Source organism: Hydra vulgaris, chromosome 10 (assembly GCF_038396675.1).
Source record: "Hydra vulgaris chromosome 10, alternate assembly HydraT2T_AEP".
NCBI classification, from domain to species: Eukaryota; Metazoa; Cnidaria; class Hydrozoa; order Anthoathecata; family Hydridae; genus Hydra; species Hydra vulgaris.
The window spans coordinates 13,927,621-13,944,284 of NC_088929.1; the positions used below are offsets into that span (position 1 = coordinate 13,927,621).

General features: G+C 27.2%; 1 protein-coding gene across 1 annotated transcript in view; it reads left to right on the forward strand.

The window, feature by feature from the left end:
• The first annotated feature begins 4,136 nt into the window (after nucleotides 1-4,136).
• Nucleotides 4,137-16,664, forward strand: part of LOC100201978 (transient receptor potential cation channel subfamily A member 1) — a 38,560-nt gene continuing 26,032 nt past the window's right edge. Inside the window, exon 1 of the mRNA XM_065807303.1 lies at nucleotides 4,137-5,050. Coding sequence (XP_065663375.1) covers nucleotides 4,489-5,050 — 562 coding nt within the window. The 5' untranslated portion in view covers nucleotides 4,137-4,488. The remainder of the gene's footprint in view (nucleotides 5,051-16,664) is intronic.

Consider the following 16,664-nt stretch of genomic DNA (forward strand, 5'->3'; position numbering starts at 1 on the left):
TTTGCTAAAAACCATATGCATTGGACTCATGAGTGGCAAAACGTAATATTTTCAGATGAAAAAAAGTTCAATTTAGATGGTCCGAACTCTTACAGTTGTTATTGGCATGATCTAAGAGGAATAAATGACCCAAAAACAAAACGAAATTATGGAGGAGGAAGTTTAATGATTTGGGGTGGATTTTCTTATTCAGAAAAATTGACTCTGTGTTGTGGTTTACCTAAAAAGAACTCGATAAAGTATACAGAAATGTTGGATGATGTTCTCATAACTTATATGGATGAAAACATGGACGATAATGCCATATTTCAGCAAGATAATGCTGCAATTCACACATCTAGGCATTCTATGAAATGATTTAAAGACCACAACATCCCGGTTCTCGAATGGCCAGCTTGTAGCCCGGACTTAAATCCAATCGAGAACGTGTAGGGAATGCTATCAAGAAAAGTTTATGACGCTAAAGCAGCCGGACACCAATTTAAAACTGCTACTGAGTTAAAGTGTAAAATCCTTGAAGCATGGTCCGAGTTGGATCAAACTACACTTCAACGACTAGTGGAGTTAATGAAAGGCAGAATTTTTGAGGTGATCCAGTGTAATGGAGGACATTCCCATTACTAATTTTCATCAATAATGTCAAAAATATGACTGCGTCTATAGATATATTCCAATTAAAAAATGTACTTTTGTATATCAAACATACTCTCATGTTAATAAAGACGCATAAAAAAATTTTTTTTGTGATTTTTATTAGCCCACAACACAACAATTATTTTGATAATAACTTGCATGCATATCACTTGACAATACATAGAAAAAATTATTATAAAGAGAAAAAAAAAGATGCGTCTAAACGAATATGCCTCAGTGTACATAATTTTGCAAAAAACGAAAAGATGTTTTCCGAATTATCTTTTGAGCTTGTGTATAATTTATTTTTAACTTTTACTTTTCTCAACTACGATGTAAAATAGTCATAAAATACAAAAAAGAAAATTTTTTTTAGATTAACAAGTTTTATTGTGTACTATTTTTATAAAGTTTTTTAAAGAAAAAAGGATTTTTTATGTGTAAAGATTGTACACAAAGACGATTTTAGGGGAAGGGTGTGTGGGGGAAGGTTCTACTTCCACAAAAAAGGTGGTTTTCAAGTTATAGTCGGTTTTTTGATGAATTTAGTCAGGTAGTCGAGTATTTGACACTATTATTAGTTTTAAGAAACTTTTTTTATTTTTAAGAAACCAGACGTTACATTTTATGGATTTACCCCACCCCACATTTTTAATTTATTGTTTTATAAAGTCAAAAGTGCCCAAGCAAGGCTGTGGCGAGTGAGACTCAAGTCTTAAAAGCATTAATTTGAATAAAGTGGCAAAATCATTAGATCTTTATTTTTATTGATAACAATATTTTAGAAAAGTTCAAATTTAAAAAAATTTCTTTTCTGTTTGCCTTTCATGTATCAATAATGTCTTAAAATCAATAAAAAGTTGAAAAATACGGTAAATATTCAATCAAACCATTTTATATATAATTTTACTGTTTTCAGTAGCTTGTAGGTTAATTTTATAGATATTGAAAAATGCCTTATCTCCTTTAGGGATGGAGTGGAAAATATGTTAAGTCTTAAACAAAGCTTGCTACGCAATCAACATCCATATGCTTGGCAAACAACGGGATAAAACAGTTTTAGAAAATTTTGAAAACAAATCATAGTTGATACTTGATCATAGTTGATACTTGAAATCATAGTTGATACTTGAAATTATAGTTGATACTTGAAATCATAGTTGATACTTAAAATCATAGTTGATACTTGAAATCATAGTTGATACTTGAAATCATAGTTGATACTTGAAATCATAGTTGATACTTGAAATCATAGTTGATACTTGAAATCATAGTTGATACTTGAAATCATAGTTGATACTTGAAATCATAGTTGATACTTGAAGTTATAATAAAAAAACTCAATAAAATACCAAAACAAGTATTTTTTAATGGGGGTTTTGTAGAATTTTTATAATCTACTTCACAATATTTTACCATGAAATTGTCCATAACAACTGCCTAAAAAAGACATAAAATTTTACCCATTAGTTGTAAAATAACTTTCTTTGAAAGTTTCCAAATTTTCTGGAAAATTTCCGTAAACTTTTCCGAATTTAAAATTTCCGTGTAAATTTCAACCCTAATTGCCAGTGACAAAACCAACACGTGTTTTTAAAAAATTACAGAAAATTGAGCAAATAAAGTCCTCTTGCTTACCTTTTTTTTTAATAAAATTTCGATTTATTTTTTGCTCAAATATTTTTATCTAAACATACAGTGGCAATTCGATTTGTTAATAACACTGTAAACCCAATAATAAATAGTCAATATGTTGCACCTCAAAAGGTTAAACACAAATAATAAACACTACGGATATTTTCAAATATTATTACTCTGCAGATTCGATCTTTTAGAGCAAGAACATCAAAAATATCCTGTTTTTACCCAAATATCTAGAGCTGTTACAAACACTTTTATTATATCATTAACTTTAAAAACAAAGGGTATAACTCAAAACCACTATGGCAGCTAATAATTAATAGCTAAGTAATCTTTGTGATAACTTAGAAATTTATTGAAGTTATTCGAAATTGGTATTTATAAATACTTTGCTATCATTTTTTTAAGTTTGTGGTTTATCTTTTTCTGGCCACACGCCTTACAGATTCTATATAACAACGTCCACAAAGACGTTATAAACAAAGAAAATTATTTAAACGGAAGAAGAGTAAGTGAGTTTGTAGAAAAACAGAAGCAAAGAAAAGTAAAAATAAAAGGTCGTTGTGGTAGAAAGACAGAAGAGCGAAAAGATAATACAATGTAGTTTAAAATGCGCATTTTTTTAACGTTGCTACAACGTTTTTAAAGTGCCTGGTAAAAGCAACGCAAAATACAAACACTTTTTAAGCTCTATATATGTTTATATCATAACTTATACATATATATATATATATATATATATATATATATATATATATATATATATATATATATATATATATATATATATATATATACATAGATATATATATATATATATATATATATACATACATATATATATATATATATATATATATATATATATATATATATATATACATACATACATATATATATATATATATATATACATATATATATATATATATATATATATATATATATATATATATATATATATATATATATATATATATATATATATATATGCATACATATATATATATATATATATATATATATATATATATATATATATATATATATATACATACATACATATATATATATATATATATATATATATATATATATATATATATATATATATATATATACATACATATATATATATATATACATTAAGCATTTAACAATATAAATATGCTAATGTTTTTAATATAATATTGCTACTCAGAGTTTTTAAAAATTGAACCACATATGCTACCTTCCAACAGACAGAAAATAAGATTAGCCTGTTTAGTCAACTTAATAGCGATATATTCTAGAGATTAAAAAAAAAGTTATTTGAAATTTGTCTGAAGATTGTTCCCACAATTAGTAAGAATTTAATATAATTAAATGATTTGATTTTTGCCATTGATTTATTAAGTGTTTTCTTTGTTATTTTTTTTAATAATTATTTGAGTTGATTTTAATTAGCCTAATATAAACCTACTTATTTTAAATGTAAAAGTGTCAACTATGATTAAATAGCTAATAATAAAAAAATATTCGCCTAAAAAACTGTGCCAAACAATATAATATGACAAAAAAAGGAAAAGTCAGCAATAATAATAAAAAAGTGCAATAGTTTGGACCTTCGCTATCAAAAATAATCACAGAGTTTACAATTCACACACCAACTACTCTATTTTCCATCATTTTTTATTAAAAAATTATTTTATTCTAATATCATTTGTATGCTAATTTTTTGTGTCAGTAATTCATAAGAGTAGCTGTCCGCAAAGTCGTTTCTTATCTGGATTATCAAATAATTCAGGATATACAATGTAATGAAGTATTGTATTCTTTATTTGTCGCATATATCGGATTAACATTTTCAATGGCAATATTTTAATATACAAATCAAAATACATGTTGTAAACTTTCGTGATTTAGATGTTAAATTATTTAGATGTGTACGGCTAAAAAGCGTTAAGATAATTTTATGGTTTGGTTACTTTTGATTTTGATATATTATATATTATAACATTATATATTGTATGTTTAGTAACTTTTGACTGATTTTATGTTACATATTTTATGTTAGATATTTTCTAAAAAGTATAGATTTAAAAAAAATTAAAACATTAAAAATTTATCGAACATCAATAACACTTATTTTTATATATATTCATATATAGACATATTCGTATAATGTAATTTTCTGGTTTTCAAGTTATTTTCGTGTGCTATTAAATTTAAAAAATGTCAAAAATGCTGGCTTCTCCCAGCGCTTCCGAATCTAGAACAGAAGAAATAAGGTTTAACACCTTGATTGAGAAGCGACTTGGATCTGGAGATACCAAGCGTAAAGAGCCTGTTAATAAAACAACAAGTCATCGAATAGGACCTTCTCCGATAAAAGATGCATCTGTTTCAACTAAGACCGAAGTGTCTACACCCGGGTGTTTAGACAGTGACCTGGAAGATATTGATTTTAGAAACTTTGACAGTAAAATTTCTAAAGCTGGATGCAAAGGGTTACTAACTTATTTTTCAAAACTTGGCCACTCTACGGAAGATAACGCAATTGATTTAGATTTCGTTGAATCGTTGTTAGGAAGCGGCGCCGATATAAACTTTTCTGACAAGTATGGTCAATCAGTAATTCATGAAATAGTTAGAGATTGGAATATAGAGTCCGCAAAGTATGTTTTTAAAAAGGGTGCTGATTTAAATAAAGAAGATAAATACGGAAGAACACCGTTGCATTTAGCCTCGGCAGTAAATCATTATGAAATGGTTGAGTGGCTTATAACAAATGGTGGTATGAAATTTTTTTTTAAATAAGTATTCTATAATTCTAAACCAATTTAATAAAAGACCTTTTTTCACATTAATAATATAAGAATATTGATCGTATCTCTTAAATTTAAAATAAAAATAACAAAAAGTGTTACTATTAAATACTTTATAATATAATGAACTTTATAACCTATAGAATGTTAAAAGAAAATCCTGTCTTATTGATAAAATTAGTTCTAAAAAATTTTGCAAAAGGCATTTATGTCAATCATAAAGTCAATTTTATTTCTAAAGGGTTAAGTTTATCTCATGAGTGTTCGCATATTATTTCATGAATGATAAACTCAGGTTATAGGTGATAATTGTAAACCATGGGTGATAATGCAAGTCATGGGTAGCACAGTAGTAAGCTTATTTTTATTGTTTGAAAATTTTGAAAAAATTAAGTTTAATCCCTCTTATTTCTGATGAGAGGAGGAGGGGAAATTAAGTTTTCAAGGTAATAACTTTGAAACGTTAAAAATGTTACTAATAAACCTTGGAGCCTGGTTAAAAGACTAAAAATTTTTTTATTAATAAATTACTTTTTTACACTTTTCAGTTGGTATCCGGCATAGATTTTTCAATATCCATTTATTCAAATGCCGTTTTCCCGACATAAAACTTCCCGACTGCCCTTTCTCCAGCAAAATATTTTTTTCTCGGCACAATTAAGGTGGATTCACAGGAAATAAAAGGCGTAAAATCAAAAAAAAATAATTGAAAAATATGATTTTTGTAAGTTTTAACAATGCTGAAAATGATGGTATAACTATTTTTTAATAATTTTATTTTTTTAAGCAACTATTTTGCAGGTATGATATAAAGTAGCTTCCTTAGCAACGCCTATAGCAACGGAAAAAAGCAGTATGAAAACTTTTGTTTAACCACTGTTTTGGTATGTTTTCGTGTTCTGCAATAATAAAAGATTTAGTTTAGAGGCTAACTATGTTCAGTTTTAAAAATAAAACCGTTTTACTCATTAAAATTGCATCATTTCACGATAATTTCATTACTTACTTCTTGTGACGAAACCATTATACTAACACAAGTTGTGTTGATACAATGTTTACTTCAAATATTTTTTTAGGTTAATAAATTAAATATATAATGGGTAATTATAAGAATACTTCAAGATCTAAGAAGAGAAAATTTAGTGGTAATAAGCACACCAAATGTATTAAAGGTACTAATGCATCTGGTAATTTGTCTGAACATGTTTCATGTATCAGTTCTAAAAAGTTAAAGTTTGATGTCAAAGATACAAATAATGCCAACACAAACGATTATTTTCTTCTTGTTAATTTTATTTTTATCAAACAGTTATTTGATTTGGTTAGTGCATGTCCTGATTGTAAAAGTAAAGTTAACATCACAGATGATTATTCTAGCAGAATGGGTTTCTCCCATAAACTTATTTTAACATGTACAAATCCTCAATGTTCTTTTATATGCAGTAATTATACTTCAAACATGGTAAAAAATGATAAAAAAGGTAGAAACATGTTTGATGTTAGCCTGAGAATGGTAATTGGATTCTGTGAAATTGGAAGAGGACTCCAACCAATGGTTAATTTTTCACGACTTATGAACATGTCATGTTTAACTGTAAATGCTTTTGACAATATAAGTAAAACCATTAAAGAAGCGTACAAAGTTGCTTCAGAAAAATCAATGAATGAGGCTGTTCTTAAAGCTAAGCAAGAGTCAAAAGAAAAACTTAACACTGGAGAAGCACTTGGCAAACACTAGGCCACTCTTCATTAAATGGCATTGTTACAGCCATATGTGGAGGAAAATGTTTAGATACACAAGAACTGAGTAAATAGTGTAGAGGTTGTCAAATTTGTGCAAATAATAAAAGTTCTGCAGCTTATGAAACATGGAAAGCAAAGCACAAATGTAGTCTTAATCATACTAGGTCCTCAGCAGCCATGGAGAGTGCTTGTGCAGTTGATATATTCTCTCGTTCTCTCTTGGAATATGGTTTAATTTACAAACACCATCTAAAAGATGGTGATTCTTATTCTTTTAATGATGTTGTTGCAAGCAAGCCATTTAATGTTTTTAGTATTACACCTGAAAAATTAGAATGTGTTGGACATGTTCAAAAAAGAATAGGTACTCGTTTGAGATGTCGTCGCAAAGCGTCATATGGCGATAAAAATTGTCTGGAAATAGGAGATTAACTGAAGCAAGTGTAAATACATTACAGAATGCTTTTCGTATTGCTATCAGGCAAACAGCTGCAAAAAAATTTTTAACTGATGAACAGAAAGTGTATCAAATGAAAAAAAAACCAGCTGTTTTGCGCCATTACACAGATTTTGAAGACAAATCAACATATTCTTTGCCCAATTGGTCCAGATGGCTAGTGCAAGTGGAAAAAAAGTAAAAATGCAGATGCAGATGAAAACTATTCTCCTAAATTAAACTTGCCTGAATGGATTTATGAAATTATCAAGAAAGACTTCGATGAATTGAGTAACGACAGTTTATTGAAAAAATGTCTTCATAGGCAAACACAAAATTGTAATGAAGGACTAAATAATATCATCTGGCCCCGATGTCCTAAAAATGTTTATGTAAATGTTGAGAATAAGAATGTTTAAGATGTTCTTGAAATGGAAGTAAGCTCAGCAGTTCTTTCTTTTAATGAAGGTTCATCTGGTCTTGTATTTAAACATTTAAATCTAGACTTTGGAAAAAATACAATAACCTGCTCAGTAAAAAAAAAAGACCAAAAGCGGTTACAAAATATGGTGAAAAAAAGACAACCAAAAAAAAAAAAGAAGAAAAGAGTTGAGAGGAATTAGGAAATGTTGGATTGATGAAAATCAAGAACAATTATTAAAAAATAGCTACAAAAATGGATGTTTTTAAAACTTTATTTACTTATTTGTCTTGTATCTAAAAATAAAGATTTTAGCATAATTTTTAAACTCAAAATACGATATCTCAACATTAAAAAATGCTTAGACATTCAAATTTTCCCCAATTGTCCAATACATATATATGTAGAGAATGAACTAGAATCTTGATAATTGAATGAATATTTAGCGATTGCTAAGTCTTTTTTGAACTTTACCCCCTAAAAATTAGTCAATTTTTAGTTTTTAGGGACATAAAAGAAATATTTTTGTTTTTATATATTGATCTTAGTTCATCCTCTACCTCATATATCAGATAATAATATGGTTTAATCGTGTTTTGAAAAATAAAAATATGCTTTTTTATGCGTTTTTTATCAATAAAGTCCTTTTTTTTTAAAAAAAACATTTATATTTTATTATTATTTTCATTAAATTGAATTTATAAAACTGATTTTAGAATTGATTTAAGTTATTTTACTAAAAAAAAACATTTCCCGTAAAGCCACCTTAATAGAGTAGATATTTGTCCGACTTCTAGTTTACCAACTTTGAATAATATAAATTGTTATTTGAATTATTACACCGTTGGGTGTTTTTAAAATTTTACGACAATTTACGAAAAACAAAGCAATGCAATGAAACAAAAATACACAATGTCAGCGTTAAGACCAAAATAGTGTTATAATCAGGATTAGGATCAGAGTTAAGGTCACGGTCAGGTTTAAAAATTAGAAGTTGCAGAAATGAGGTCAGGGACCTGTATTTCTAAAGTACTTTATAAAAATTTATTAGTAAGTTATAAATTTAAAAGTTTGAGTCATTACTTATTTTAAATATATTTATGTTATAACTTTTTTCAAGGTATTTAATTAGCTTTAGTAATTCAGCTAAATTCATACAATAAAGTTGATTATAACGCTGCCAATGTACCATCGAATAGACCAATGGTCTATTCGAGGGAAAACTGAAATCAAAGTTTTTACCAAAATCAAAAGTACCATAATTTTGGCTTAGTAAAACCGAAACCGAAACTAAAATTTGAATTAAAGCGAAACAAGCCTTCATCAGATTAATGTCAAAAAAAACAACAAACATTTGGCATATATTTTTACTGTGAGTACATAGCATAGTTGAAAAAAATGTATAACATGTTATACAACAATTTTAACGACGGTAAAAAACAGTTACTCTAGTAGCGACTCTTTCAAGTATGTAATAAGTCTAGTTCCACTGTTTTAGGTCATCATTTTTGAGTATACTCAGTCAGGAATTTGATATCATATTGATATCAAACTATGATATATATGATATCATGAAAGGAGACGATTATGATATCAAAATGAAATCACTCATCGATATTATTTTGAACTCAAACCCTGATATTATAATTTATATATAAAGAATTTATGATATCAATATGATATCAAAATGAAATCACGCATTGATATCATTCTGAACTCAAAACTTAATATCATAATTTGAGAATTTTGCGCAAAACCTGTTATATTTATATTTCCGCTATAATTATTTTATTTAATTACATTTTAATAAAAAAATATTTTATAGTTATTTTAACTAATTATACTTCTATAAATGATATTTTATAGTTACTTTAAATAATTTTCTTTTTATTTAGTAAAGTTAAATTATATCGTAAAAATAATTATTTTTGGAGAAATTGATAGGTGTCATATATATATTTAAATATAAAATATAAATTCAATAATATATTAGATAACGCTTAAAAAAAGTCAATATAATTATTGAGTCAATATAATACATATTCAGAGACATAGATATATGGGCTCGCCTATAGCATCGCTTTAACTTTACAATTGATTTTTCGACAGATCTAAAAGTCAATTTTTGAATGTTGCATTCTTCTTTTCCAAATAAAATTTAGATTTATTTATCGTCTGAAAACAATGGTACGAGCTGAAAATAATAAGCAAAAATATTAGCCAGAAAAAAAAAAGTAAATAATTGTCTAAATATTAACAAAATGAAAATGATTTTTACCTTTTCAACAAATTTGTCTTATACAAAGTTATGAAACTTTTTTTTCAGATAAGAATTAATTATTGCCATCATTATAAGCTTCATTGCTTTGCAATTCAAATTGCAATTATAAACCTAGAAAACCTAGAAAAAAAAAATGACATTATATCTCAGACTTTTACAAAAGCATCGAAGAATGTGGCAAAATTAGTTCAGTTTGTTTAAGTTTACATAGAAGTTTAAACACATTTATAAAACTTAGCCTACCTTTGTATTTAAAAAACACCAACAACCAGTACCCAAAAGTTTCTAAAAGATGTTATATAATTTAACTTCGTTCAAAAAATTCAAAAAGTTACAATGATCTGTTACTTTAAAATATAAATATACAATAAGTAACAGTAAATAAAGCTTGTGGGCACAAGTAAATATAAATAAATTTTGTTCTGAAAATTTATCAGTACCAAGTGGTATTATATTATTAACAGTGCTTTCAATTATATAATAACAAAGTTTAACAAATAATGATCTATCTAAACTCTGGAAAAATGGAAAATAGACTCATAATAGAACATGTCATTGTACCACAATATGAATAAATAATAACACATTTGCATGTGTATATATTTTATCAACTTATTTAATGGTATATAATTTTAAATTTATTATTTTTGTATTGTATATTACCATTTTACCTGACATGACCCATTGCCATCATTTCATTGAACTTGCTTAAGATTTCATAAAGCATCGTATCTTGAAATAGACTGCAACTCTAACGAAAAAATTATTTTTAATGTTATTTTTTAAATATATACAGCTAGATAAAAATATTTAGAACACTAAAGAAAATTAATATATATATTATTTTATTCTAAACATTGCCCAAAAATATTAAATCAGTAACAATTAAAATGTTAAGTGTCCCGGCATAACAATTAAAATGTTAAATAAATCGGCGTTTTTTGGTGAGAAAAACAATATTTGCCGCAAAAACGTAAAAAAAAACGTGAAAAAAAAAGGTCCTCAATTTTTAATTTGGGCGGCGCACAAACACGGTCGACACTATTGAAAACATTCTAGAATAGCCCTTGATATATATATATATATATATATATATATATATATATATATATATATATATATATATATATATATATATATATAAATATATATATATATATATATATATAAATATATATATATATTTATATATATATATATTTATATATATATATATACATATATATATATATATATATATATATATATACATATATATATATATACATGTATATATATATATATATATATATATATATATATACATATATATATATATATATATATATATATATATATATATATATATATATATATATATATATATATATATATATATATATATATATATATAGAAAGAGAGAGAGAGAGAGAGAGAGACCACACACACTCACACACACACACAACAGATGATGAGGGCTCTAAAAGATTAACTGTATTCTTATGACATTAGATACTCAAAATTTAGATAAACAAAATCAACACTTGAACAACACTTAAACACAAAAACAACATTTAACAAAAATTAAACAAAATCAACAACAAGCAAAATGATTTAAACAATGAAAGCTAAAGACAGAGTAGAACACCCTGGTATTGTTCTCAAAGCAACAGAGAAGTTCATGAACATAATCTTAATGAGTCAATTAATTTTTTCTGTACAGTATATGAATAGCAACACTTAAAATAACAATTAAAAAATGGATGTATTTTCTTTGCTTAGTATATGATTCGAAACCACTTGCCCACAATTTAGAAGAAAAGTTCTGAATTCAGAGGCTTTTCACAACTTCTTATATTTTAGACTTGGTTTTACAATATGGTCTAGAATTAAATTCTATATGAATATATTCTTTTAAGGAACATAAGTAAACAGTTAATAAATTAATTTGCCCAGATGAAAATCAAAGAAGAACCCCTTTTTCCAGATAAAATTTATATTTTTAGTACAAGCAAGGTCCACAGCTTGAATTGTGTCGAGAGGGAACTGTTGCATCATATATTTATTAAGTGACGTTAAGACACTGATATCCTTGTGATGATTTTTCTGATTTTTTCCTCTTAATGTTTTAGCTGTGAGTACCAGCGGGCATAAAAAATTATTTAACCATCATAGGTTTTTTCCACCTTACAATCACATCCATAATGATCATTATAGCGATAAAATTAGAGCTTTAGCTGGTATCACAAATTAAAATTTTGTTACCTTTTACTTGTATGAACTTTCCATTATTATCAATAATATCATTTGAAATATGGTCTTCTATGAAGTGTGTATGCAGGTATGGGGAAGGGGGTTACCCAAAAACTTATAAATACGTACAAGAGAGAGAGGGGGTGGTTTAAGACAGCAAGTATGTACGCAGTGTGACTAATTCTCATTCTCTATCTATTTGATAACTTGATTTATTTTTTTATTAACAAAAGCATCATATTCATGAACATAAAAAGCATACAGGTGTGTGCAATGAAAAGGGATCCCTTAATCAATGGTTTTACTGCATACATACTTCATGGACATTGCCTAAGATTTCTTAACTCCCCTGTGATGTCTTTCAAGTGTTCTAAACTAGCTGACTTCTGTAATCCACAAAACAACGCCACAACAAATGGAATGGTTTTACAAATAATGTCAAAATGACACTGGATTGGCCAGAGAAACATGTTTGCACATTTATGGATTGGCATCTTTTATTATTGCATATTAGGAATGTGACTTTTTGGTAAATTTTTGGTATCTCTAGTTTCCAATATAAAAAAAAAAAAAGATGAACTTTGGTTTGAAAGTAACTGAAAAGTTATTGGTTTTATTTAATTTTTGAAAAAGATTACCCATCATGACCCTTGATTACACACTGGCTCCCATATATCAGTTAATTTATTTTTCTTCAAAAGTATATCAACCTGGGTCTCAAAAGAACCAGAATTTTATAGTGAATTTAAAATTTATAATCTTTTCTTTATAATCTTTTATAAATTAAAACATTTAAAAAAACATAATATTGCAAACAAAATGTCATAAAAAACAACCTTTTCAATTCTTAATCAAAAGTTGTTGTTTTTTGTAAATAAAATTTAGGCAATTCATTTTTATTTTAAGAAATTATTCGATAAAATACTTAATAGACGGTGTTTTACTTAAGGTAGGTTCGTAAATGGGTTCACGCAAATGCTTATTTGTATACCCTGTAACACATATCGAACATTATATTACTGCGAGATTGGTGGATGATTGGAATGCAGCCTACCTGGTTGCTAGGGAAAACGCAAGTTTAAAGGGTAAAGATTTATGGTATAACAAATTGTTTTATATATTGAATTGAAATTGCCAAGTTATTACTTGTCAAGAGAAAAACTATTCGCCAAGTTGTAACAATAAAACCCTCATTAAATGCATTTGCAAAAAGAAAAAAAGATTTTATAGAAAAAGTTACTAACCCTAACTAGCTCTTAGTTTTTATACTTGAGCAAAGAACTAAATAGGGACTACCGGTACACATCGAATCGGGTTAGCAGACATAAAAGAAAATGAAAAGCTAAATAAAATTGAAAAAATTAGTTGTGTTTTTAATTAATTATTAGTTAATAAATAAAAGTAAGTTAAACTCCTATGTAAAATTTATATTAAAATATAAAATATAAAGATTGCAAGATAAGAATAAAAAAATTAATGTCAATAAAAAATTTACAAAGTTAGATCGGTAAAAAATAAAAGAACGCAGGGACTCGTAGAAGACCGCTAGGTCTTGTCGTCAAAAACCGCTAACATGAACGTGATAATTTTTCGTAATATTGGTAAAAGATAAACAAGATAATTACAAATTTTTTCCTTGCAGAAAAGTTCGTTAAATATATTTAAATCTATTATATAAACTATATACACAAAAAAAAAAAACCTTTTCACCCCCCTAAGAAAGGTGATTTTTAAGTCGGTGTTCTCACGATTTTAGGCGGTTAAATTTTCGTTTTGAGGACCTTGTTTCTTTTTTTTTTTTTAAAAGCCAGTTGATACATTTTGAGGATTCACCCCGCTCCTTATTTTATTCGTAGAACCGCCTCTGTATATATTAAAAGTATATTCCCAAACCATCAAATCATCAAACTCCACTAGCGTGGAGCCAGGTACGTGTGTAAAAATATCAAACTATTTAAATATTTGATTGTTATATAACATTACAAAGAGCTTTAAACTAATATTTAAATGATTCTACAAAAAGTTATCTCTATTTAAGTAACAAAATTTTATTACAAGGATTGCTTGAGTAAACTTCAACCAACTTTTCAACCGAAATTTTTGTTCGGTTAACGGTAATTTTGTAATATATCTTTATCTTTTGTTTGTTGATTTGTTAAAGTAGGAAAACATAAAGGATTAGGTACCTCCAGAGAGTGTGAAAATAGAGTACAAGAGTGTTAATATTTTTGCTATGAAATTTAACCAAGATGCCTTCAATAATAATTAGGTTGATATAAAGATCTAACAATTAAAATGATAAAACACATTCTTATAACTCCCACGCTACAAACGCGTTTTTGGCATAGGTGTTAATTCTTTTTTTGTTGCATGTCTTAAGTTCACAAATTTAGTTATACAGATGTTTAATAAAGGTCACAGAAAATTGGTGCCGTAAAATTCAGACCCGTACGCACCTACTAAAACCTATTTTTTGCGGACTTAAAAAAAGGGCGTTAATGAAACCTACGTCCGCCTTACTAAAGACCATTGCAATAAGAGGTAGGAAGTGTGAACATAAGGGGACACTATACTCTCTTATCTATGCATACACCCTTTTATGTTGGTAAAATAGGATCTTTATTATTAAAATTCACTTTTTAAAATTATTGGCAACGATGAGGCGGTAATGGTTTACATTTTTTTTTTTTAAAAGTTGTTATATATTTAAAAACATTTAATCATTTACAATTATTTACAATTTACTTGTTAACTGTGATAAGTTAGAAAAATAAACATTTCCTTGGAATAGTTTTTTAAATTAGTTCGTACGAGCTATATATATATATATATATATATATATATATATATATATATATATATATATATATATATATATATATATATATATATATATATATATATATATATATATATATATATATATATATATACAGGGCCGGCTCAAGGGCATATGGCGCCTGTGGCCATTTTTCAATTGGCGCCGCCGCCCCCCGGCTTCACCCCCGCCCCGCCCCCGTATAAAAAAATAAATCGTATTATGGACATTCGTAATGAACTTTCAATATTTATTTACAATTTAACCTTTCTTGCTTTTACAATAGCAAATGATTTAATCATATTTTCTAAGTCCAATTCTTTTGCAATTGCTTGTTCTATTGATAACATTGCCAGACCATCCATTCTATCCTGTGTCATTGTTGAGCAAATATACGTTTTGATTAACTTCATCTTGGAAAAGATTTTTTTTGCTGTTGCAACAGATAAAGGTAGAATTGAAAGTATTCTGAGAGAGACAAATAAGTTTCCCAAAGCTGCATTCAAATTGTTTGAACAATTAAAGTCTAAAATATTTCTTGGAGAGTAGTTTCCGTTATAATGATTTCGTAAATATTTCATCTCTTCAAACAAGTCAGTTCCAGAAACATCTTTTAACTCATTGCAAGATAATAATTTTTCTAAATCCATGCATTTTTTTAGTAATTCATCTTCAGTAATGTCCCTGGCATTTAAACTGTAAAGAATGTTGAACTGATTATTATGCTGTATAAACATTTCAAACCAATCCTGCAAAGATCCAATAACGTGATCTAAAATGCTGTTGAAAAAGTTAATCTTAAAATTGTTTTCTTCAGTCATTGATTTCTCTTGACTTTCATAAGCAAACATTCTTTTTTGGAACGACCACGTTTTTTTCAAATTCGGGCTCAATATCTAGCTCAACAGACAATTTTCTTGCAGTTTCTAAAATCTATTGAAGTTGTTCATCAGTTCTATAATCTTTAACATACTCCAAAGTGTTAGAAATTAATGAAAAAGCCTGAGGAATATTTAAATTGACTTCTTGAAGAGATTTGCTTGTTATCTCAATCTGACTCAGCACATCATACCAAGTGATAAGGCAGCAAACAAATTTAAAGTCAATTTTCAGCAGTAGTGCTCTGGACTCAAATTTGTTTTTGGTTGCTGTTACTGAAGATACAGGTAATTCGTTATTCCAAAAGCTTTCTAAAGCTTGTATTATCTTTCTCAGTTGATATCTTAATGGTTTTAAGGCATCAATTCTATTTGCCCATCTGGTTTCACAAAGTTCTTTCAAAGTTAAATCTTTGACAAATTGACGGAAAACGTTCCGTCGTTGAGTTGAAGATGAGAAAAATACAAACAAATGTTGCACAATTTTAAAGAATGTTACTGCGTATAAACAGCTTCTAACAGCATCATTGACAACAAAATTCAGTGAATGAGATGAGCAAGGAACATAAAAGGCTCGTGAATTAAAATGAAGGATCTTGGATTGAACTCCGTTTTGTTTGCCTCACATGTTCGATCCATTATCATACCCTTGTCCTATTAAATCTTGCATAGAAATTCAATGAATATCCAAAGTTTCTAATATTTTTCAGTCATTCCAGCGCTTATAGTATCAATAATGTCAATAAAGCTTAAAAAATGCTCGCTTATATCAA